We start from the raw sequence: 25155 nt of genomic DNA, 5'->3' as shown, positions 1-25155 counted from the left end.
CTCTCTCTCTCTCTCTCTCTCTCTCTCTCTCTCTCTCTCTCTTCCTCCCTTCCAGATGTCAGGCGGACTCTTCCAATCCGCGACTCCCCGGAAGGGAGCGGACCAATGAGCGAGCGGACCACAGGAAACACATTCCCGTTTCCCGAGTCGTGAGAAGAGAGAGCATGTGACGGAAAGTTTGGAGAACGGGACAACACAACACAAGTTAAACATAATTTGTCGACAGAATTTGTGGCATAATGTTGATTACCTCAACAATGAATAGGTACAACAATGTTTATGTTTACATTTGTTCGTACACACATCCATACGTAAATACATATACATATATATAATGCATATCACATGTGTTTAACTCAACTTTCATATATATGGTGTGTGTGTTTAAATGTTTTATTTAATGTTAGGGTTTATAGTTCCAAATAACTTATTATAGTCCTAGTTATATAAATTGATTATTCCAATAAGTATTCTTGATTTCTTATCCTATCAGTTATAACTCCATATTAAATATTTAATATGTTGTTGTTTTTTCCCATTCTGTAAAGTAACCTGTGGTGGGTTGACTTTAACCATTTTTTAGTATTTTTAGTGGCCCCTGCGATTTTTCAAAATTCTAAATAAATATAAGGTAACATGTGGTAACATCTAAATTAGCTAACTGGTGTTATTAAACATAACAATATTAGGCCTATTTAATCAGAATAAATGTATCAGGTCACATTAAGAAACATAATTTTAAGGGATAAATCGAGTAGATATATATCCTTGAGGTAAAAACTGCATGTTACCACTTTTTTCAAAAAATTAAAGTGACTGAAAAGATCCTATGACCCAATTTATAGTGGTTTGGCATAAATTGTTGTGGATTAAAGGGTTAGTTGACCCAAAAAGGAAAATTCTCTCATCATTTACTCACCCTTACGCCATCCCAGATGTGTATGACTTTCTTTCATCTGTTGAACTCAAAATGAAGATTTTTAGAAGAATGTATCAGCTCTGTAGGTCCATACAATGCAAGTGAATGGTGACCAAATCCTTGAAGCTCCAAATAGCACATAAAAGAATCATAAAAGTAATCCATACGACTCCAGTGTTTTAATCCATATTTTCAAAATTTATATAATAGGTGTGGGTGAGAAACAGATAAATATTTAAATCATTTTTCACTTGAAATTCTTCTCTCTTCCCAGTAGGGGGCGATATGCATTAATAAAGTGAAACACCAAAACACAAGAATGTAAAAGTGATCTGCCACACCTATCATATTACTTCTGAAGATATACATTTAACCACCATTACTTATGCTGATTTATGTGCGTTTTGGAGTTTCAAAATTCTGTCCACCATTCACTTGCATTGTATGGGCCAAAAGAGCTGAGATATTTTTCTAAAAATCTTCATTTGAGTTCAGCAGATAAATAAAGTCATACACATCTGGGATGGAATGAGGGTGAGTGAATGATGAGAGAATTTAAATTTTTAGGTGAACTATTCCTTTAAGGAACTAACAGCTGTCCTATGTCTAGACTGAAATGCTGTTACACCATCTTCCTCCAGAGAAGAAAGCACAGGAGGAGAAAGAGGTGCAAGTATCAGTGTGTATGTTAAACAAGATACCCATTAACCATCTGTGCTGTTTATATATGGGAGATAGGGGGATGGGAGAGACTTTTGGTGTGAACCTTGACCTCACAGACTGCACCAAGCTAGTTTATTTGACACTCCAGGATAAATTGAATTCCAGAGGTCTCCTCTGTCTGAACTAGTGTGTTACACACTTTAGAAAGATAGACACATGTTGCAATACTGTTCCAATGCTGACTGAAAGATTGCATATAAATCTCTATGTACCCAGAATTAAGAATTGGTTTAGTATGAAAAGCACATGCAAAACTGTATATAAGATTAAGCTGCTCTGAGGATTATCAAAGGAGTTTAAAGTAAGTTTTGATGTATTTTGCTGAAATGTAAGTATTTTTAGTTAGTTCAGATTATATGGTAATATGTGACTAAATAATGTAATCATAATATGAATAATAAGACTGAATCAATCTGAATACATTGTGTTACAATTTACTGAGTATTAGGAACAGATCAGGTAGAAATAACTTCTAGTTCTAAAGGTAAGAACTGCACTTTTTTAACCAATTATTCCCCTCTTTATTTCTTATACACAGGTTAGTAAGCGATTGTATCATCCTAAAACGCATATTGTTTACTCCTTGTGGCTATATTTTTGAAATGGTATTATATGAGGATTATACTGTATGCATGTATTATCTGCTGTCATAGCATGTTTAAGATACTATGCATAACAACAATTACAGATAAAGAATAAATGAAATAAAAGAGGAAATCTTAATAAATGCCATTTTGACTTGACTTAAAATTAGTGATTTTATTGGACTTTATTGAATACTGTGGTCACAATGACAGCATATTACATCATCTTCGAACCACTGGTTTAACGCCTTTAGAAATCACCATGTTTTTGATAAAATCAGTGCTAGACATCATGAGAGTATTCTGTGCATCTGAAGGTAAGCCATTTTAAAGGGATCAAAATAGAAAATGTTTTAATACTTTTTAAAAGATATTCACTGTGATCTCAAAGTTTGGGGTTAGATTAAGTTTTATGACCATGTGTGTGTGATTTCCCATCACTATTGCCAGCCACTCATGTATTAACTGTTTGGCTAACTCAGATATACATATTCAAGGACACTTTAGAAGGATTGCATGACATCAAAACGGCTGCAGATGTATTGAGGAACTTGTGAAAAGGTTGTTTTTCCTGCTGACATGCAGGCTGGACTTCAGGTAATATGAATGAAACAATGTGAGGGATAATGTCTATATCATTGTGATTATGTTGAGTCACAACCAAGATTTGTCGCCAAAATGTTCACGTCGCAGGAATGAAAGGACATTAAAGGAATAGTTCACCCAAAAATGAAAATTCTCTCATAATTCACTCACCCTAATACCAATCCAGTTATGTCTGACTTTCTTTCTTATGCTGAACACAAATTAAGACACTTAGAAGAAAATTTCATCTCTGTAGGTCCATACAATGAAACTGAACGGTGGCCAGAACGTTCAATCTCCGAAATTCGCATTAAAACAGCATATAAGTAACCCATAAAAAAAGACTCAGTCTTTAGAAGCAATATGATAAGTGTGTATGAGCAACACATCAATATTTAAGCCCTTTTTACAATATAAATATCCAAATTAATTTCACTTCCACATTATTTCGTCTTTGAAAATTTGTATTCTTCGTGAATATTGCCACCTACTGGTAGGGACTGGTAAAAGGTGGAGATTTAACATTAAACATCGATCTGTTTCTCATCCACACTAATCATATCGCTTCTGAAGATATGGATTTAACCACTGGAGTTGTATGGATTACTTATATGCTGCCTTTATGCGATTAATGGTGATTCAGAGTTCTGGCCACCATTCACTTGCATTGTATGGACCTATAGAGCTGAGATATTCTTCCAAAAATCTTAATTTGTGATACAAGTTATACACATCCAGGATGGCATTAGGGTGAGCAAACGATGAGAGAATTTTAGGGTGAACTAACCCTTTAAGCAGCTGATAGCAATAGACCGGTGTAGATGGTTGCTAAGATAATGTATTAACTATAGCTCCACCTAGTGGCACTGTTAAGAATGCATTTTTACCACTCTTATTACCCTTCCTACACTGGATTGTTACAAAGGTGTGGAACTGTCATAGTATTTGTGACAACAGAATCAATTTCCTTTAAATCTACCATAATGAAGGAAAGAAAAATCCTGACATCCATACTGTCTTACAAATGCAAAACGCAGCAACTATGTCAACACAAACTAAGAAAAATTGTACTTGGTTTTTGTATAGACTTAATAGTTGCTGCAGCATAGTTAAGCCAAAACTGTCCAACACAGGACAGATCAGTTTAAGAGACTCAATTTCTGTCATAACTCGATTCCAGCAGCAAACTCGAATGAGACTTGTGAAGTTGCGAAGAACTTCTGAATGCAGCTGCTGATGAAATTAAACCAGAAGCAAAATCTTTGGCGTTAACATTGCTTACATTGACAGACAACTTATTAAACCCCAATATCCTCCCAAAACATTTAGTCATGTGCAAATAAATTACTGTTGAGAGTAGGGATGCACCGATAACATTATAGGTGCTAGTATCTATAGGTCATTAAAATGCTAGGGATATTTCAATGAATAAACAATCAGTGCATCCCAACAGAAGAGCAAGATGAATCTTTATCTCTTATAAGCCCTCCAGTGACTTACACTGAACAGAGTCCTCTCCCAGTCTAAGAGACAAACAAAGAGTAACAAGAAGCCCTGGGGAAATCATGTAAACACTTCCTTTTCTTTTACTCTTCTGAGCATTAACATTATAATCATTATTATAGTCACATTGAAGCACAATATAATTATCTTAAGGCATCAGCACAGACAATGCTGTGCAATAAAGAAATAGAAAAAAAAAAAATCATATGTACATTGATTTAGATCAAGTGCTACTCCACTTGTGGTCCACAGGCCAAGAGAGGGGAGACTCTGTGATTGTGTGTGCATGTGTGTCAGGCAGTCTCATCGCTCTGGCTTTCTTGACTGAAGTAATAGCGCACTGGGGGGCCGGGCAGATCCTCATCATCATCTGCCTCGGGGGCAAATGATACGGTGAGGTCAACATACTTTCTGCCAGATGAGGGTTTGATCAGTTTATGCATGCTGTAGAGATAGGTGGAGAGAAACAGGTTTACTGTTATGGAACTACATAAGAGTTTAAATTTCATCTTGAAGGAATTATTCAAACATGAAAACTGTCATTATTTATTCACCATCATGTCATTTCAAACCTGTAAGACTTTCTTTCTGCTGTGTAACACATAAGGAGCACAATGTACTGGTTGTTTATTGCCATGCAACAACAAAAGAATGGGGACCGGAGATTTGACGCTTCAATAAGGATGTAAAAGCACCATAAAAGTAGTCCATATGACTTGTGTGTTTTATATATACAAATCTTTTGAAGCCACAGAGTTTTCTGGCTTTGTGTGAGGAACAGCAGCCGGCTGTAAGAAACCCTGTAAGTTAAGAAAACCCTAGCTGACAACAGCATTGCCATTATAACTAAGAGTTTTCTTAACTTAAAAGGTTTCTTGCAATTTAAGTCATTATTCACTGAAAATCTTGACATCCGTCTTAGCTCCTCTTGGCACGTACATGAGAAGTTATGGGGTTCGATTCATGAAGGAATCATTCTTTTGAGTCTTATCTCTTAAATCATTTGGTTAATTGTAGGGATGGGACAATATGGTTCTCATGATTCGTTTCAATATACGATATGAGGTTCATGGTTCAATATAATCTCGATTCGATATTATAACACTTAAATGATAAAGTGTAACAAAATTGCATTTTTGTATTATCTATCTATCTATCGATCTATGTTTGAGCAAAATGCACATTATAATTTCTCCTCAAAATAAAGTTATTTAATACACAATTTAAATAATAAGAGTTTCTCATATACTGTATCTTTCTCTAAAAAAAAAAGCTCACAAACAAATAAGCCTTAAAAAATAGTGGGCTACATTCAGGCTGATGAGGTGCAGAACAAGCAACAGAACAGAACCTGTTCTGAAAAAGTATTTGAAAGTGTATATTTTTATTTTTTAATAATGTGTTTGTCATCATTATTATAATTACTTTTTAAAAATATAACATTTCTAAATTCTATAAATTAATATTTAATTAATAATCATTAAATATATATAAATATAAATTATATATAAGTATTATTGTATATAAAACTGATTGTAATAATGTGTACAATTTATAAGTTACAACATTGATTTTATATACATTTGTACAACAAGTGCTAAAATAGTACTGTCACTTTAAGAGTTCAACGTGACTACTCGTACACAGCTGTTCCGTTTTATTAACAAGAGAGAAGGTGGAACTGTGTGTATGCTGTGTGACTAAAATTAATATTTATTTTTACTTTTTATCTGACTGTAAAGAACGGAAAGGATATTAAGACACATTATTCATTGAAAATGGAGTGCGGGATCTCATCTTTGACGGACACACATTACACGGAGCAAATGGTCCATTTTAATCTCAAGCACTTTTCAACAAAACAAGGCATTTCTCCAGGTATTCCAGAACTTACATTTTTAAAAGCTAAATTCAAGCACTTTAAGCACCTTGTGTGAACCCTGTAAACAGTGTAGAAAAAATTGGTAATTTCATTTATAAAATCACATGGACCGAAATTGTTTTGTAAATTTCAATATATCAAGTTTTGCCTCAATATGGTTAATAATTTTTTTGGGATGTGATATATCGAAGTTCGATATATCGTCTCATCTCTAGTTAATCAGGTTCTCGAGTTTAAGTTACTGACTCAATGATCTGGTCGTAGTAGATTGAAGCTCTCTGGAGGTGAAGATTATAAGTGAATGATGACTAATATTTCGGTCGGTTGCTCGCAAAGCTTCAGAAGACTTCTCTTTTGAAACTTGAAAACTCCAGTCCCTATTTTTCGTAACTGCATTGAATAAAAGACAAGTACACTCTTTAAAATGTCTCCTTTTGAGTTCCATGGAAGAAAGTCATACAGGTTTGAAACAACATGCGGTTGAGTAAAGGATGACTGAATTTTCCTTCCACACATATATAAGTAGTATAGTATTTATTCTTGGGCCTTACGTCAGTTTGAGTCTTTTGTTATGGCCTGGCATAACCGGCACATAGAGCATCTTCACCCCGTGAACAACCATAGTGGGCTCAATTCCATACTTTTCCTGAAAACCAAGTGCAAAGCAAGTAATTCAATAATTCATTTTTAATAAATGCGAACAGATTATTAATCTGCGTTTAACACATTTGATATGGGAGCTCAAGTGTTACTCACTCTAACCGCACTAATGAAATCAGACAATGTGAAGTCCTCATGACCAAAGATTGTCCAGCGGTCCCAGATAGAGAAGGAGATATCATCTCTAGTAAAAAAAAAAAAAAAAAGAGGCACGAAATAAAGTTATTAAACACATTTTGTACGAAATACGAGATGTTCAAAAGTTTAAATGCATGCGTTTTGCCATTACCTGATCTGGGTTCTCTTGACCTGAGCTGTTTCTGTGAGGACCATGACCGGAATGGCCAAGTTGAAGAAACAGTTTTTAAACGACTCAAATCCATAACCACCAGCAATTTTTATCAACTCCACTGCCACCTACACAAAGCCAACAGTTAAATAATCTTAAAGCATATGTCAATTTATGGACAATTAATTTACAATTAAAAAATGTATGCAAATTTTTGCTTTAGATAAAAAGTAAAATAAAACCAAGTGGCACCTGCAAACAAAATGATGCTAGAGTTGCTCGACCAGAAAGTGTTTAAATACTTTGTCTAAATTTTGAACAATATATCAATTGTTTTCTAATTTGAATATGAAACCCAGCAAATTTCCTATTGTAAAATGATTTGTTTGAAAATGTACTTGCTATCATTCTTTACAATGAAAGCCAATTAGTTTGATTTTGTATTTTAAAGGATTAGTTCACCCAAAAATTAAAATTCTTTCATCATATACTTACCCTCAGGCCATCCCAGATGTGCATGACTTTCTTTCTTCTGCAGAACACAAATTATGATTTTTAAAAGAATATCTCCGCTCTTTAGGTCCATACAATGCAAGTGAATGGGTACCACATTTTTGGAGCTCCAAAAAAAAAATAAAAAAATCACACAAGTCAGCATAAAAGTAATCCATAGGACTTCAGTGGTTAAATAAATGTTTTCAGAAGTGTTATGACAGGTATGGGTGAGAAACAGATCACTTACACATTCTTCTTCTTGTGTTTTTTGGTGATTCACATTCTTCATGCATATCAGCCCCTACTGGACTGGGAGAAGAATTTTAAGTTTTTTACATTAAACATTAATCGGTTTCTCATTCACACATATCATATCACTTCTGAAAATATGGATTAAAACACTGGAGTCGTATGGATCACTTTCATGATGCCTTTATGTGCTTTTTGGAGCATCAAACATTTGGCACCCATTCACTTGCATTGTATGGACCTACAGAGCTGAAATATTCTTGCAAAAATCATAATATGTATTCTACAGAATAAAGAAAGTCATACATCTGGGATGGCATGACAGTGAGTAAATTATGAGAGAATTTTTATTTTTGGGTGAACTATCCCTTTAATTGTGGCTTAAATGTCTGCCTACCTTTTGAGGCTAGTGTATAAAACAACTGTGTGAGTGAATGATATAGAAATAATCGAAATATTTTCTTCTCTCTGACCAGTCCTGCAACAGCAGCTGTAGATGTGGCGATAGCAGGGATGATTTTGCCAGCAATCCGTTTAGTTTGTAGTCTGTCAGCAGCCTCAATGGCGTACATATGAGCTCGAAGGGCAGACGCTGCTGCTACAAAATCCATGTGTCCGTTTGAGTCATCATCCTTTTCAAAGTACAATGGATTCATCCGTAACCTCTCTAAAGATGGACGAAGGAAAAAATTGGATTGCATGGTTTGGTTCCTACAGCTGTTATGTGCAATGCATGAGAATATGATTGTGGATGTGTATCAACACACCAGGTGATATGAAGTTGGAGTTGATGGCCTCCTGTAGCTGTGAGATCGCCTCTCTCTCCTCATCACTGCTCACTGTCACTTTAATCTGATCAGGCTTCTTAACATTTTCATCTGTCTCTATATGCTAACACAGAACATACACAAACTTAGTGATTGACTTAAAGGAAAAGCATGCGATTTCTGCGCCATTACACCAGAGAAAAATACGGACTATATTTAAACAGACACCTTTTCTGCTGGTTTGTATTCGGGAACCTCCACTGCAGTTAAAACACTTGATACTGCCTCGAAGGAAAAACTCTATGAATGATTCAAGAGCATAGATGATTCAGTTTAAACGGAACAGCAAAAGGTGAAGACTTTAGATATCAACTCAAGATTTTAGTTCCACACAGGTGAAAAATGAACATATACCCACGTGTGAAATTTGCTTTTTACCTTTTCTGAGTATGGAATATTATAAATTCCAGCAAAAAGGCGAGCTGCGCTGACAACAAAACTGAAATGCCTAAAAGGAAGAGACATTTTCTCATTAAAAACTTCCACACATCTTAACATCACTTCTTTTCTATTTCTGTGTTCAACCCATTGAAAGTGAACGCCTGCTGCTGTGAATGACAATCTATAAAGATCTTTACTTTCATACTCACAGTGGGTCGTTGAGGTCAAACTCTATAGGAGAAGGCGGCCGTTTAGGAGACTGCCAAAACAGACCTGAAAACATTGGATAAACACTTTAGATGGGAAAAGATATGGGTGCCAGATCTTTAGACTGGTGATTAATAATGCAGCTTCTCTGCATGAGTGAATTAAGCATGTTCACTTACTGCCATCTTTTAGTCGTGTGTCCAGTGGAAATGAGTGCAGTAGTTGTAATGCCTGAAATATTCATGTAAAAGTGGCATGTTGTACAATATTACTTCCATTTTTATATTACATAAACATTTCTGTCAATGAGGATGTATTACTATGTTATTACTATTTTATAAACACCACCTACAGTGATTCAAATCCCTTGGCCCTGGGAACATTCATGTTCTTTGTACTGGTCATGCTTTAGAGATGATCGAATATCAGATTTCATTGGAAACCACTGGAAATATAATAGTCCACTGCAGAATTGCTTCTTTAGAATTATTAGAAGCAATTCAACAGTGGACTGTTATTTTTCAAGTGGGTTCTCTGTAAAATCAGACGAAGTGTTATAACATTATTACATTTCCATACCTTTCTTTTGAAGTACTTGTCAAATTTGAGGCGTGCAAGGGATAGACAGTGATCCCATTGAGTGGGTCTCCGACTCAACAACTTAATGACCTGAAATGATCCTTCCATACTCTCCCCAGCCATCATCCTCTACACACACAAGCAGAAGTTAGATGACATCACAAGGCAAAACTAGGGAGATTAGAAAAGTGTGTAGTATATATTCTCACCTGTAGCACATCCTGAGGTGACGAATGTCTCTGCCAGAACATATTGTAAACGGAGGGCTTGTGGGAGAAAGCACTTTCAAACTACACACACACACACACACACACACACACACACACACACACACACACACACACACACACACACACACACACACACACACTAATCAGAACACTCATATCTTCAAACGCTATTAAGAGCTCCAAGTAGACATACAATGAGGTCTTTCTGACTGGTTTGCAAGTTGTTTTCTATTATGGGAGCAATTCAAGCTTGAAACACATGTGTTTTTAGGAGCTGCATCAGTAGAGGGCAGTTAACCTGTTGATACGCACCCCCTTTTTGAGCACAAACCATGAAAATGACATACCTGAACTTAAATGGTTGTACTGTATTTACTGGACCGTTTGGAGTATGGACACAGTTGTAGTATCTTTTGAAAGAAGACACTTTGTGCTTTATTTCCCAACTATCAGAATTAATATATGTTGTTATTTTTTTAAAGTTAGAGAAGCTGAATTTTATAGTAATGGAAATATTTTGTGCTGAACATGTTTTTATAATCTAAAAAAACAATAATAAAAGTGGCAAGACAACACAGAAATACAATGTTCGCAAAGCCACAAGTCTAAAGAAGTTACGTTTCAAATTTGAAGATGATCTCACAAAAAATGAGGTTCCTGCAAGCTTTTATCTCTGTAAAATCGCTGGAAGAGTACAGAGTAAAATTAAGGCTCCGCCTTTCAAGACGAGACAAAATCTAACTGCACGGCTCGGCTATTATGAATAAAACAACGCCGCATATTTAAAAATAGACTTTGGAGACGGCTCATTTTGTTTATGAGGCTCTAATATATAAGATCATATACAGTTTTACAACATGAATGCTGCTCAGACTGAATAGTGTGTTGAAGAACGATGATGAAGGGTAATTCATCCAGGTGAGATCGCATGTAAACAATGGAGATTATATCAATATTTCTCAGATTTATCACTTTTATGGAAAAAAGTGCTATTGGGTGTTTTTCAATGAATGCTTGTCATGGACAATTGACCCAAGTGTTTTGAACTGGATTCATCTGGTGATCGCGTTTTCATAACAAAGGTATGAAGTCCCGTTTTGAAATTGCATGTTTTCATTTGTACTCCTGGCACAAATAACTAAATTGCTATTGTGAAACAGAGATCGGATATCAATGTTGAACCATTAGACCTTTGAAAAGATGTATAATTTGTTAACATTAATTACATTTATAGACTGAAAATGATATATTAAATGTAAGCACAGTGACGTCACCACCGTGCGCGGGGGAATTGCGTATCAACAGGTTAAGCGGCTCCATGAACCTCTCAAGCAACGCAGCCACAGAATGTGTGCCAGTCACATGATGCTTTCTTGACAGCTGGGTGAAGAACAACAGAACACAGGGATCTCGAGACGCGATTTTCAATGTTTCAACTACTTTTAACTTGACACATCATCCTAGAAATTAGAGGCCGACGATAGTGTATTTTGCCGATAAGCGATAGATCGGCGATAGTTTTTAAAACTGATTTATAGAATGCCCCAAAATTTGCTTATTCTTTCCTTACTATGAAAGGCACCAAAAAAAGAGTCATAAATGAATAAAATCCCAGAGGCAGTTTATTGTTCAACCAAAAGTAACCAGAAAAACACACCAGGGACTCTTATTTTGAAATGATGAAATGAAGAAAAAACTATCTGCAACTATCGGCATATATTTTTGACGATAACAATAGTTACAAAAAGCATTTAATAGCACAGATTAATCGGTAAAACCAATATATCGGTTTATCTTACTAGAAATGCAGCGTTTATGACACTGAAAACCAAAAGAGATGCTCCAGTGAGAGCAGGACAGATTGAGGAACTCAATGCTAAATGGATTACTGTTGACTGTAGGCTTGTTCATTGATATGGGAATAAAATAAACAATATATTGACTTCTAAAGCAACTTTTTGTATTGTCTTATTAATTATTTACTTGTCTGCCACAATAATACAATATTTTTCCATTTGAAAATCTATAATTACAATTATGCATAATTTATATTGAAGGATCTCTATTTGAGGTCCTTTCTCAGTTGATAAATATATATACGATTAATTGCAATTTATTCGATTAATCGGAGTGTCATGTAATTAATTTGATTTAAAATGTCAAACAATTGACAGCCCTAGTAAAAAACAAACAAGCTTACTGAAGTAATATTCAAATGCACTCTCCAAAATTGTCCTCCCCCACATTTCATATTAGTGTATCGGTTTGTTCAGATGGTTCAAGTAAATAAACAATTCATCCATTCCATATGCAGAAGTCCTTGGGTCTTTATATAGAAAAATATTGAGTTGGATACTTAAATTAGTTTTCTATTGTTATTAGTTGTATTTAGTGTAAATTTATCCATTGAATGTTGTCACCCTAAGTAAGATAAATACTATTATATAGCTAATTTAAATAGCTTTTATGTAGGTAGGTATGGTTTGTTAGTAACTTTTTAAAGAACAGTATTTAGACTCCTTAAAACACTGAGTGGCTTGAAGCGTGGCAAGCTACAGTTTCATAGAAGATCCCCAAACTACTTCTGTATGGCTGATAAGGGAGTGTGGGTGTGTGTTTACTGACCTTGTCTCTGGCCCACTGTATGGTGTGTTCAATAACAGCAGGAAAAGACTTCAGAGTGCAGAACGGGATCTCCTCCTCTGGTGGGTCTCTCTAAGAAACATAAAAACATCAGTCATGTCACAAAAACAAACACATGAAATGGCACACAGCCTGCCCCATGTATACACACACTTACATGGCTGTTGTAGGACTCTGTGAGGTTTGGGACGATGATCTCGGTGTGTCCTTTCGTACCCATGGTACCGGAGTCTAACAGAGCTTTCTGACTGGATACACTTCGACTGCAATTTAGAAGAAAAAACAACCATTGAAAATGTGCAAAACATCACAAATGCACTATATGAGAAACAGTTTTGTGATGTCACAGGATTACCTATCCACATATCTCCGTGCCTCCACGTTGTCCAGTGCAGTGACCACCAGGTTGAGAAGGGAGAAGAAAGCATCGCTATAGATGTCCTCTGTAGCAGGACACACTTTATGCAGATGAGCTTCAATTTGCAGCTCTGGGTTTATTTCTAATGTAGCTTCTGCTGCTGTAGTGCTTTTTGGCTTCTACAGAGAGACATGGAAGATGGGGAGAACATCAGGACAGTAAAAATATAATTAAATGAGATCGCTAATATAATTTGCATTTTGACATGTGGACAGTTCTAAAGGGTAGCTCAGTGAGTAAAGACACTGAATCGCGAGTTTAAATCCAGGACATGCTAAGTGACTCCAGCCAGATCTCCTAAGCAACCAAAATTATTTATTTCAGCTTTTATTTATTTCATCACAGTCCCAGTGGGTCAGAAGTTCACATACACTTTGTTAGTATTTGGTAGCATTGCCTTTAAATTGTTTAACTTGGGTCAGTCCTTTTGGTAAGCATTCCACAAGCTTCTCACAATAAGTTGCTGGAATTTTGGCCCATTCCTCCAGACAGAACTGGTGTTACGGAGTAAGGTTTGTAGGCCTTCTTGCTCACACATGCTTTTTCAGATCTGCTGATTTGGGTCAGGGCTTTGTTATGATCACTCCAATATCTTGACTTTGTTGACCTTAAGCCACTTTGCCAAATCTTTGGAGGTATGCTTGGGGACATTGTCCATTTAGAAGACGCATTTGCAACCAAGCTTTAACTTCATGGCTGATGTCTTGAGATGTTGCTTCAATATATCCAAATAATTTTCCTTCCTTAAGATTCCATCTATTTTGTGAAGTGCACCATTCCCTCCTGCAGCAAAGCACCCCCACAACATGATGCTGCCACCCCCATGTATCATGGTTGAGATGGTGTTCTTCGGCTTGCAAGCCTCTCTCTTTGGTCTCCAAACATAACGATGGTCATTATGGCCAAACAGTTACATTTCTGTTTCATCAGACCAGAGGACATTTCTCCAAAAATTAAGTTATTGTTCCCGTGTGCACTTTCAAACTGTAGTCTGGCTTTTTTATGGTGTTTTTGGAGCAGTGACTTCTTCCTTGCGGAGCAGCCTTTCAGGTTAAATCGATATAGGACCCATTTTACTGTGGATATAGATACTTGTCTACCTGTTTCCTCCAGCTTCTTCACAAGGTTGGCTGTTCTGGGATTGATTTGCTCTTTTCGCACCAAACTACATTCATCACAAGGAGAGAATGTGTCTCCTTCTTGAGCAGTATGAAGGCTGCATGGTCCCATGGTGTATATACTTGTGTACTATTGTTTGTACAAATGAACGTGGCATTTGGAAATTGCTCTCAAGGATGAACCACACTTGTGGAGGTCCACAATGTTTTTTCTGATGTCTTGGCTGATTTCTTTTGAACAAAAACATTTGTTTTATTGACCTCAACCTAAGTGTATGCAAACTTCTGACTTCAACTGTACCGGTCTTGGTTGACCACACTGAGACAGATGTTAATACCAAATGTAAACAGGGCCATTTCATTGCATGCCTGGAGCAGCAGATGACAAAGGTATGAAAGAGGTACCCGAATGTGGTGAGGTCTGAAGAGAAACTGCCGATTAAGGTTAGATTTCTCAATTAAATCTGGATCGGTGATGCAAATCTAAAAAAAAGATTAAACATATTAAAAGAATTATACTAACATTCCATTACTCATGTAAACAAGAAGGAAAAACCATTAAGCTTCTTTCAGGTGTATAGCCCACCTCTCCTGAAAATCTGCTCAATCCCACTCCCAACAGTGCCAAATTCTTCAGCATCTCACAGCCAATAGCACCACAGCCCACCTACAAGCACATATTTAGACAATCAAACAGCAGTGTAACACTTGTCTACATTATATCCATAGAAAGTGAAAGTAAGTGTAGTTTTTTATTTTATTTGGTCTGCACTTATATAGTATATATGTATTTAAGCTGAAGTGTGTAATTTCTTCAATGTTAAAATGAATTATTTTATCATGGCTTATATGCAGAGTCAACTATAGGCAAGACCTGTTCACACCACCAGCCACAACTGGATCTTGCAAGTCCCTAGTGGTCATTCCAACGTTATTGGAGGACTGCACAACTGGCTGACATTTAGTAGGGGAGAATGTTTTTACATAAACTACAGCATGGCTTGTTGCATCATATCATTAACGAGATGAACAATCTATCAAAATACGAATCAAACTCAATGCGGGCAGTTCCTGACATCGGTTTTCAACACATAATTATTAAAATAATTATTTTAGTTCAGTCTGTCCCCTCTTACACTCACCATGAAGACACGAAACTTGTGCAATTTCAAACACAGTGATTGGCCGATACACGCCCTCAGTGCATCATACCGATCACCCCTACAAATACATGTCAAAATAGACATTGAAAGGATTAGTTTACCCAAAAATGAAAAGGCACTCTATGCCCTTAATAAACAATCCTCATGTAACAAATCAGCTCAGTTCTTATTACATGACACATGATTACTAACTTAATATTTGGAACTCTTAAGATTTATTAAGTCAACATAACGCTGATCAAACTACTCATTTAAACTAACAACAGATAATGAAGCTCATTATTTGATGTGAAGCTTACCTAGGGGCAAATTCCTCACCAGAGAGAGACTGAAGGGGCTGAATCACCTCCACTGCATCTAGATAAAACTATATAGACACGCATGTAAAGATGATATCAATGCCATATATACATCAAGACCAAAAAGAGCCGCTGTCTTTTGACCTACCCATTGCTTAAGTGGTGCAAATTTTCCAGTGAGAGCCTTTAGCACCTCCTGACTAGTGATACCGCCCACCGCAGCCGCGAGAGGAGAGAGACAGCCCCTCGCACAGCGTGACACACACCTCACCAGATCCTCGTTTATACACACCTGACAAACACGCACATTTCAAAGAAAAATGTGTGACGATATGTGCAACAGGAATTGACTGTGAATGCTTGTAAAAATAAAATCTCACTTTGTTTTTAAGTGTTTTGCTCATCTCCTCCGTGAACTTCAGGAGCAGATCAGCATCCTGCAAACAACTACATACAGCGGGGACAAAGAATACATTAGAATCATTATTATTCGTCATGTCAATCATTATAACTCGTAATATTTAATTACTCTTCTTTCTCGTGGTCACATTAATGCTCAATACCATCATAAAAGTATGTGACACTTGTGAAAGCAGCACTTAGTTATAGGCTACATCACATGATGAGGGGAATCATCCAAAACGCTTTGAAACCAGCAGACTTTGACTTCTGAGACATCTGTAATCTATTAATGCAGCATGAATGATTGAATTAAGATTAAAATCGCAACATGGCCTTGCGCGATTTACAATTACATTTAAGCATTAGGCAGACGCTTTTATCCAAAGCGACTTACAGTGCACTTATTACAGGGACAATCCCCCCGGAACAACCTGGAGTACGTAAGTGCCTTGCTCAAGTACAGAATGGTGGTGGCTGTGGGGATCGAACCAACGACCTTCTGATTAACAGTTGTGTGCATTAGCCCACTACGCCACTGCCACTACTAAACCTTATAAGGCTATCGGCCCAATATTTTCATATCGTTGCTTCCCTTGTACATAGACATTATCACAGAACTGATCATAATGGCATCTTAAATGTAACACATGTATTCATTTAGCAGACGCCTTTATTCAAAGTCATTCAACATTCAATGTGTACATTTTACCATTATGTGAGTTCCTTGGAAATCAAACCAATGAGCTTGGTGCAGCTACCACCATGCTCTACAAGTTATGCTATAGGACCCTGGTGAGAAAACCTAGTAAGCTTCTTACCCAGACTCCATTTGTTATCATGATGCCCCAAAATAATGTTACTATAGGCAGCTTACAAGATTTTGAAATACAGAGATAAAATGAATGTTATTACCCAATGTTGGGAAGTCTGCCGTGCTGATCCAAGAAAGCATCCATAGCCAACATGATTGTATGGAGCTGTAGAGGAACCTTATTTAAAATGAATACAGATTCTATTGTCAGTAACTGCAGCAACAGTAAATGGACTCCAGCAATGAAAGAGGTTGTGATTCTGACCTCTGGTTTGCTGAAGTCTGGAGTGAGGAGTTGAGGGTCAGATATCTGCTGCTCCATCGTCTCCTACAAACACACAACAGACAGAGGAAACAGTTGCTCGTTATACTGTATGTCACCACTATCAAACAGATCAACTGAAGGGATTAGAGGTGTTGACATACAAAGCTGATGGTTGTGGGTATCTTGACCAGGCGAAAGAGACCTCCATGAGCATACGGCTGGAAAGATGAGGTATCTGCAATCGCAAAACTATATGGGGAAAGAACTGAACACACACAAACAGCGTTAGATAAGTTAAGACCCTTTAACATGACATCAAAGTTGCCCAAAGAATGTTATAATGGCAGTCAAGCATAGCAACAGGGCACTCAGAGTAAAAAAGATAAATAGCTTGACCCCATTTTCCTTTGATCTTTCAAAGCGTAGCCAATGAATACTGGACAATTCGCTGGACAAATGAGGCAGAATGACACAACTTGACAAAAGTTAAGCGAACCACACAAAGCTAAGTGAAATCCTAGGCAAATTTGACTGCTTGTGGACCAATATTATACATGTACTCAACTGTCTATTTACTATGTGTGTGAAGACTTTGTGTTTGTACCTGTAATTTCATGTGTGGTTCCATTGAGTTCACTCATGCCATTGATCTCTTTGAAAAACACACTCTGCCCTGTCTGGAGGCCGTGAGTTCGACTGTCCAAACACGTCACCACCCCAGGGCACTCCTATGATTGGATTTCAAACAGGAAGTTATAATAGGGTATTATAGATTTACACTTCTCAGATCTGCGCATTGGTAAAGAAATCTCTGATCACCAGAAGACTATGGGTAGGATCAAATGAAAAGAGAAGCAGGACGGTGCTTTAATTACCTGGCTGATGTTCTGGATGAAAATTTCTTTTGGTTCCTCTCCTGTAGGGTCAGACACCTCAAACGCGTCCCCAAAATCGCAGAACACTCGTGAGCAGATCCCAAAGACATCACAGCCAATGAACTGCACCAAAAAAACAATGATTTCACATCCATGAAACTACTGTTATCATGCTAGCTGGGTTTACAGAAATGAATTCTTATTGATGTATGTCTGTCTATACATCTCCCAGGGGTAAATAAAGACTGATCCTGAATCAATCAGATCACTGCACAATTGTGAATCGGTTTGATTACAGAGGTTTTTTTTTTTTTAATCTGTATTCAAGCATCCAAACAGAGATCCATCTTCAAGTAGAAGTGCGTTGGGGAATGACTCTACCTTGATAGGAGGCTGCTGAGAGTGGCAGAAATTGTTGATCTGTTTCTGTAAGCTCAGATTTGTTTCTGTCAATACTACACACTGAGGAAATAAACACACATATGATAGGAACATACAGATTAATCTATAGTTAATAATTCAAGACAGAACACTATGGTTTAAAAAAATCTGAATAAAGGTAAATCATTTAAAGAGATAGTTCACCCAAAAATGAAAATTCTCTCATGATTTACTCATTCTCCTGCCATTCCAGATGTGTATGACTTCCTCCCTTCTGCAGAACACAAATGACAATTTTTAGAAGAATATTTCAGCTCTGTAGGTCCTCACGACGGAAGTGAATGGGTGCCACAAAGGGAGCATAAAAGTAATCCATTAGACTCCAGTGGTTAAATCCATGTGTTCAAACACAATATGATAGGTGTAGGTGAGAAAATTATCAATATTTAAGTCATTTTTTGTCATAGATTCTCCTCCCTGTCCATTAGGGGCGATATGCATGAAGAATGTATGAATCATCAAAAACAGGAGAAAGTGAAGAAAAAAGCACTTCATATTGATCCGTTTCTCACCCACACCTTTCATATCGCTTCAGAAGACATGGATTTAACCACTGGAGTTTAATGGATTACTTTTATGTTACCTTTATGTGGATTTAGGAGCTTCAAAATGTTGGCACCCATTCACATACATTGTATGGACCAACAGAGCTGAGATACTCTTCTAAACATCTTCATGTGTGTTCTGCTGAAGAAAGTCATACACATCTGGGATGGCATGAGGGTGAGTAAATGATGAGAGATTTTTCATTTTTGGGTGAACAGTTCCTTTAAATAGTACAAGCAAGATGCTAGATGTATTTGATCCTGTTCAAAAACACTATGGCGTGGTAAGGTACGAGTCTCAGTTGAGACAAACCTGGTATCTCTTCAGGAAGCTGAGGTCAGTGCTTTCATCCAGGACATCACTGGACACACTGACCTGAACGTAGGGATTTAACTCAGCCACTCGAGAATGGACAGCCTCCACCCTGGGAAAAAAGAAAGAATCATTGTGGATAAAATCAGGGCATTCTAGAAAACAAGAGCCACTCCATACAGGGTCATAACAATAATACAAATAATTCCTAATTAATAGAATAAAAACTTGTTTTGTGTTTAATCTCAATTTAAACGCACTATGCACTGGAAAACCTGCCAAGGAAGATATACTGTAGTGTGTCATGTGTCACAATTGCCCATTTGCCCATTGGTGTCACAATTGCCCATTTAGGGATGCATGGTTATGACACCAATCATAATGGTTGATTATTTCCCTTGATATTGTAATTACGATTCAGTTTTGATTCATAGAATTTACATTAAAATACTTATTTTGGGTGGATCAATGGCACACCATATTTATTTATATATTTTTTGGGATTGTCTCCCCTTTTTCTCTCAATTTGGAATGGCCAATTCCCAATGTGCTTTTTAAGTCCTCATGGTGGCGTAGCGATTCGCTTCAATCCGGGCGTCGGAGGACGAATCCCAGCTGCCTCTGCATCTGAGAACGTCAACCTGCACATCTTAGGATATAGTGCGTGTGGAGCAATCCACGCACAACTCACCACACGCCCCACAGAGAACGAACCACATTATAGAGATCACGAGGAGGTTATCCCATGTGACTCTACCCTCCCTAGCAACCGGGCCAATTTGGTTGCTTAGGAGACCTGGCTGGAGTCACTTAGTACGAACTAGCGAAATCCAGGGGTGGTAGCCAGCATCTTTACCACTAAGCTACCCAGACCCCCTCCACACCATATTTATGACCTAAATTGTCAACTACACATTGACAACAGACTTGTCTGTGAATGATTTGCAATGTTCAATAGCTGCAAAAACACATGTTAAATAGAAAATGAAAAAGAAACTTTTGATGTAACATGAGTAGACTTAAATGGACTTAAATTGTGGCAGCTGTTGGTGAAAACTCGATAATTTATCTGATTAAATGTGCAGCCCTTTGTCAGCATGAACTCTGGTTGCAATGTATTATGCTTGGACAGTATAGTGTACCTTTTCTTTTGGCTATGTACATCCTCCTCTCTGATGAAGAAGTTGGTGCCCAGATCCCAAACTTCACATCGCTTACAGTCATGGAGGGTGACTCCCTTCAAACACACATGCGTAAAGTCTCATAACGCACTCTGATAATGGATGTGCAACCAATCCGCAAATAGTCCAAATTCACTATTACAATAAAAATGTTAGCTACAAGTACAATACAGTCACAGCAAATAAAAATAACAATACAAATCCAGCCTATTACATTAAGTTGAATTTAATGCAATTCCAAAATAAAAAGGAATGCCCTAAAACAGAAAAATCACAGAACGAAAGTAAAGCCTCAACATCAACAAAAACACAGATCGAGAATGAGGACGAATTCAAACATTTCCCTTACCTTCACTCCTGCCAGGACAATGTTTTTTGCTGCATGACAGATTCAGAAACAAATTACAATAAAAAGTCAATACCACCAGGTACAAAACATGGAACTTATAGGATAAGGAATCAAAGAGCAAATATGGAAGAAAATGTGTAGACAATATCAGTAACTAGATCCTAAGTCACGATTTTAAAGAATCTCTCAATCAAGAATACTTTCCAATCCTCTGAAATTGAATTAACAATTTTTAGTAAAAGTGAGAGCAGATATGACAGGCAGAAACGTATGTGCACAAGAATACGAAGTGTGTGGATAAGTTATGCATTATCTACAAAATTATTATTTGTACAGACAGATATACAAGTAAGTGTAATTTTAAACAAGTAAATGTATATTTGTGTATTTATGAATACAATATGTAGCAGAATCCAAAGGTCCGTACAATGCAAGTGAATGCTGACCAGAACGTTGAAGCTCCAAAAAGCACATAAAGGCAGCATAAATGTAGTCCATAAGACTCCAGCGGTTATATCTTTATCTTCAGAAGCGATATGATCGGTGTGGGTGAGAAAAACATCAATATTTAAGTCCTTTTTTTACTATAAATCCCCAATTTCACTTTCACATTCTGAAAGTGGAGATTTATAGTAAAAAAGGACTTAAATATTGATCTGTTTCCTACCAACATTTGGGATGGCATGAAAGTATATGAGAGAATTCTCTATTTTTGGATGAACTATCTTTAAGAATTTTGAAAATAAAAAAATTAAGAATTTTGTTAACGATAATTCTGGCATAACATGGATCATCAGGCTTTGCACAAGCTGTTGGAGTCTGTGCCAGGTTCAGAGCATTTTGTCAGTAAAGCAACATACATACTAAATGCTAAGAAATTCAGACAATCATTTCAAACAAATGACAATAAAAAAGGCACATTTTCACAAGTAATTTCAGACATTCGGTCTCCACACTACTTTTTTGTCTTTGTTTTCATTTGGCTTGGTTGAGTTTAAAAGGCATATTAGCCTATTCCTTTCATTTTTTTATAATAATAATATACAATTTAAAGTGGTGTAAGAAAGTAGCATTAGCACCACCCACCTATCTCCACTCCAACAGCTCCCATTCCACTGAGAAACACAGCAGACTGGGCCATCTGCTGCATGGCACTGTCTCCCAGCACATACCGCTGCCGACTGCACACACACACACACACACACGCACACGCACACACACGCACACACACGCACACACACGCACACACACGCACACACACGCACACACACGCTGTTAGGTGCTCTGAAGTTTTTTCCTCACAATTCATTTCATTCTAGATATGACCGAAATGGAAGTGTGTCTTGGTTTCATTCAAATTCAGCTTGATAAAGCTGTGTTTTAGGTCCAGTATGCACAGATTACCTGTACAAAGAGTCATCTATATCCATGGAGTCGGCCATTGTGGGAAGGGGAGAGGGGGTGTCCAGGTGTTCCTCTATAAGATGCTGTAAGAGAGATAAAAAGCCTCAACTCACTGCTGGATTACAGAAGACCTGAGAAACATGACCTGAGCTTTAGAACAATGGTTCTCAACTGGTGGGTCAAATGTCTTTTCTAAAGGGACAGCAGAGCAAAATGCACATAATAAAATGTAACTAACCATGTAATCATGCATAGATAGGATAGCAACATAAATAGGCTTATCGACTTTTAAAAGGTAAGAGAAAAGGCTTAGTTTCCATATCTTTTCAGGTTGATGTCATGTAATGTGACTAATAATGTTAATTAGGTCAATTTAAGGCATTCATTTAGTGTGATGGATTACTAAAAAAATAGTGAGATGGATTACTAAAAAATTAACAAAGTAATCATATTCAAGGCCGTAATAAGGAATTTTTCAACCATCTGAGATTTTAAGCTTGAGCAACTACTCTCATGTTTTTACAAGTCACGGTCAGCATGGGGAAGTAAGCGCAACTCCAGCTCTACAGGCAACACGCAGCTATAAGAATCCAGGAGCCTTAAGAGGTGTTTTTCTACGTTTCAAACTACGTATAACTTGACATAGCATCCTAAAAATGCTGTTTATGACATAATGCATCCAAAGAGAGATGCTTTGAAAAGAGTCTGTTGGACGATTGCACTTTGACACACGTGTCCTCGGAAAAGCCCTTTTTTTTTAAATCCCATTTTCTCCCTAAATTTGGAATGCCCAATTCTCACTACTTTCTAGGTCCTCGTGGTGGCACGGTTACTCTCCTCAATCTAGATGGTGGAGGACAAGTCTCAGTTGCCTCTGCTTCTGAGACACGGGTCTTATCACGTGACTCGTTGTGCATGACACCGCGGGGACTCACAGCATGTGGAGACTCATGCTACTCTGAAGATCTACGCACAATTTACCACACGCCCCATTGAGAGCGAGAACCACTTAAATCACAACCAGGAGGAGGTTACCCCATGTGACTATCGTCCCGAGCAACCGGGTCAATTTGGGTCAATAATACAAAATATATTTTAATTATCTGAATTATTTATTTTAATTAAAATTATATTTATTTAATTGATAATAATAATCACCATATATCACATTATATTTGCTTTGCTATATGCTTTAATCTATGCATAATTTAAGATTTAACCCTTGTGCGACCTTAGGGACATTTTTGTCATCTTCATTTTAGTTTGTTTGATTGTTTTTGTTAATGCCAACAGCATAAATTTTGCAAAAGGTGTGTATTTTTGGGGGAATTTTGATGTTTCAACCTCAGTTCCAATAATACATCTATAATACACTGTGTACACAAAATATTTACACTCAGGACCTTCAGGACAAAAATGTCCCCATTGAAACCCATTAAAATGGCAATATTTGATCCCAGTACAATTTAAACATAAAATCATGAATTCTATGATATTATGCTTTCATTCCGGAGCCCCGCCTTCAAAATGTGCCATTTTTCTCATGTTTACCCTATGGAGCAAATACATGCTTTTTCCCTATTTTCTGTTTGCTGTATTATAGAGCACTGCAGGCCAATTGAATAAATGATGCAGCTAAAATTGTGAGAGTGTGTTGGTATGGATGTCAGAGTGTGTGTTGTATGTGTGTATGAAACTTGTGTTTATGTGCGTGTAAAAAAAAAAAAAAAACAGTGCCATTATGTAAACAAACTGGCATTTAAAATGTTAAAATCCTGATTTTATGCATATTTGGTAGTTATGATCAGGACTGATGTTGTTAAAAAAATTAACTGATTGAAAGTGGAAAATAATATTAAATACATAATATTATTATGGAAGTTTTTTGACACAGACATTTTCGTTCTCTAAGTAGGCTACCTCTGAGAAACGTTTTTTTTATTTTTTTTATTGACGCACAAGGGTTAATCTATGCATTCAGAGCAGAAAGGTTAGATTGCAGATGCCGACAACCTGCTTTCATAGACCTGGCTGTGTCACAAACTGTATATTACTTGTCATCTGGCAAACTCTTCAGAAACGAAGCACAAAGTGTAACTAAAGGTACACTGGTCTATCATGAATAGCTCTGGACAGCCATCTCAGTCACTTTGCAATGACTCTATAATGCCCGACAACCAATACATGCAGTTTCATGCGTTGTCATGCAGCATTTACCACATGCAATTGATTATAACGAAACACGCACACATTCCTACCAAAAGAGCCACAAATTATGTATTTTAAAAGAAGCACTTTGTTTGAGCACTGACAGACACATGTCTAATGTCCTCCACATTCAGTCTACCGGCTTATAAATGATTTTTATGAACTTCTAAAATATACAACCTATCTCATCATCAAAAACATACCTCGCGTTTAATCACAGAGCTTTAAACATGTCATTTAATCATCAGTGCATCATATTGCTTACTCATATCTATGTAACATTAGCACACCGGCTAGTTGAGCTCATCACAAAATTAGGTTGTCTATTGAGATAAAAGCAGAAAAGCCAAATATGCTGGCACGACTCTGTTTAATACAGATTAAGAGATGTGGTGGCTTATTGCTTTCAAAGAGTCGAGGTTTACATTGGTATATAGAGTAAAATGTAAATAGACAGCTGAGAACACGCTACCTGTTAATCTGCTCCAGGAAAGAAGCAGTACACATCTTCTTCGCTTATCTTCTTCTTCTTCTTTGGTATTAAATGGCGGTTGGAAACATGGTTATATGCGCATTACCGCCACCGACTGGATTGGAGTACAGTGGA

At 37.0% G+C, this 25155-nt stretch overlaps 1 protein-coding gene across 1 annotated transcript; it reads right to left on the bottom strand.

The window, feature by feature from the left end:
• Positions 1 to 2378: 2378 nt before the first annotated feature.
• Positions 2379 to 25133, bottom strand: uba6 (ubiquitin like modifier activating enzyme 6). The gene is made up of 33 exons (XM_052137423.1): positions 25021 to 25133; positions 22341 to 22423; positions 22023 to 22117; positions 20937 to 20965; positions 20549 to 20643; positions 19407 to 19518; positions 18489 to 18569; positions 18108 to 18230; positions 17837 to 17960; positions 17394 to 17497; positions 17233 to 17295; positions 17069 to 17145; positions 16135 to 16201; positions 15903 to 16046; positions 15755 to 15822; positions 15435 to 15513; positions 14879 to 14959; positions 14698 to 14775; positions 13112 to 13293; positions 12914 to 13019; positions 12739 to 12828; positions 10093 to 10173; positions 9884 to 10012; positions 9484 to 9535; positions 9307 to 9370; positions 9095 to 9164; positions 8885 to 8956; positions 8657 to 8780; positions 8363 to 8556; positions 7146 to 7273; positions 6953 to 7040; positions 6748 to 6842; positions 2379 to 4758 (listed from the first exon to the last, which is right to left on the bottom strand). Exons 2-33 carry the CDS (start codon positions 22376 to 22378, stop codon positions 4608 to 4610), a joined length of 3084 nt encoding a protein of 1027 aa, XP_051993383.1. The 5' UTR covers positions 22379 to 22423; positions 25021 to 25133; the 3' UTR covers positions 2379 to 4607.
• Positions 25134 to 25155: the final 22 nt, after the last annotated feature.

The sequence above is a fragment of the Xyrauchen texanus genome, chromosome 11 (assembly GCF_025860055.1).
Source record: "Xyrauchen texanus isolate HMW12.3.18 chromosome 11, RBS_HiC_50CHRs, whole genome shotgun sequence".
NCBI lineage: Eukaryota > Metazoa > Chordata > Actinopteri > Cypriniformes > Catostomidae > Xyrauchen > Xyrauchen texanus.
Note: the sequence above shows the minus strand (reverse complement) of the source record. Positions and strands in the feature narration are given on the sequence as shown.

Bases quoted from the DNA above. Each gene is read 5' to 3' on its own strand.
- uba6 (XM_052137423.1), bottom strand. From the start codon at position 22,378: ATGGCCGACTCCATGGATATAGATGACTCTTTGTACAG. The intron at 19,519-20,548 runs GTACACTATACT...CTTTTTTCCCAG, and splicing joins GTACATAGCCAAAAGAAAAG to GGTGGAGGCTGTCCATTCTC. The intron at 7,041-7,145 runs GTAATGGCAAAA...TTTTTTTACTAG, and splicing joins GTCAAGAGAACCCAGATCAG to AGATGATATCTCCTTCTCTA.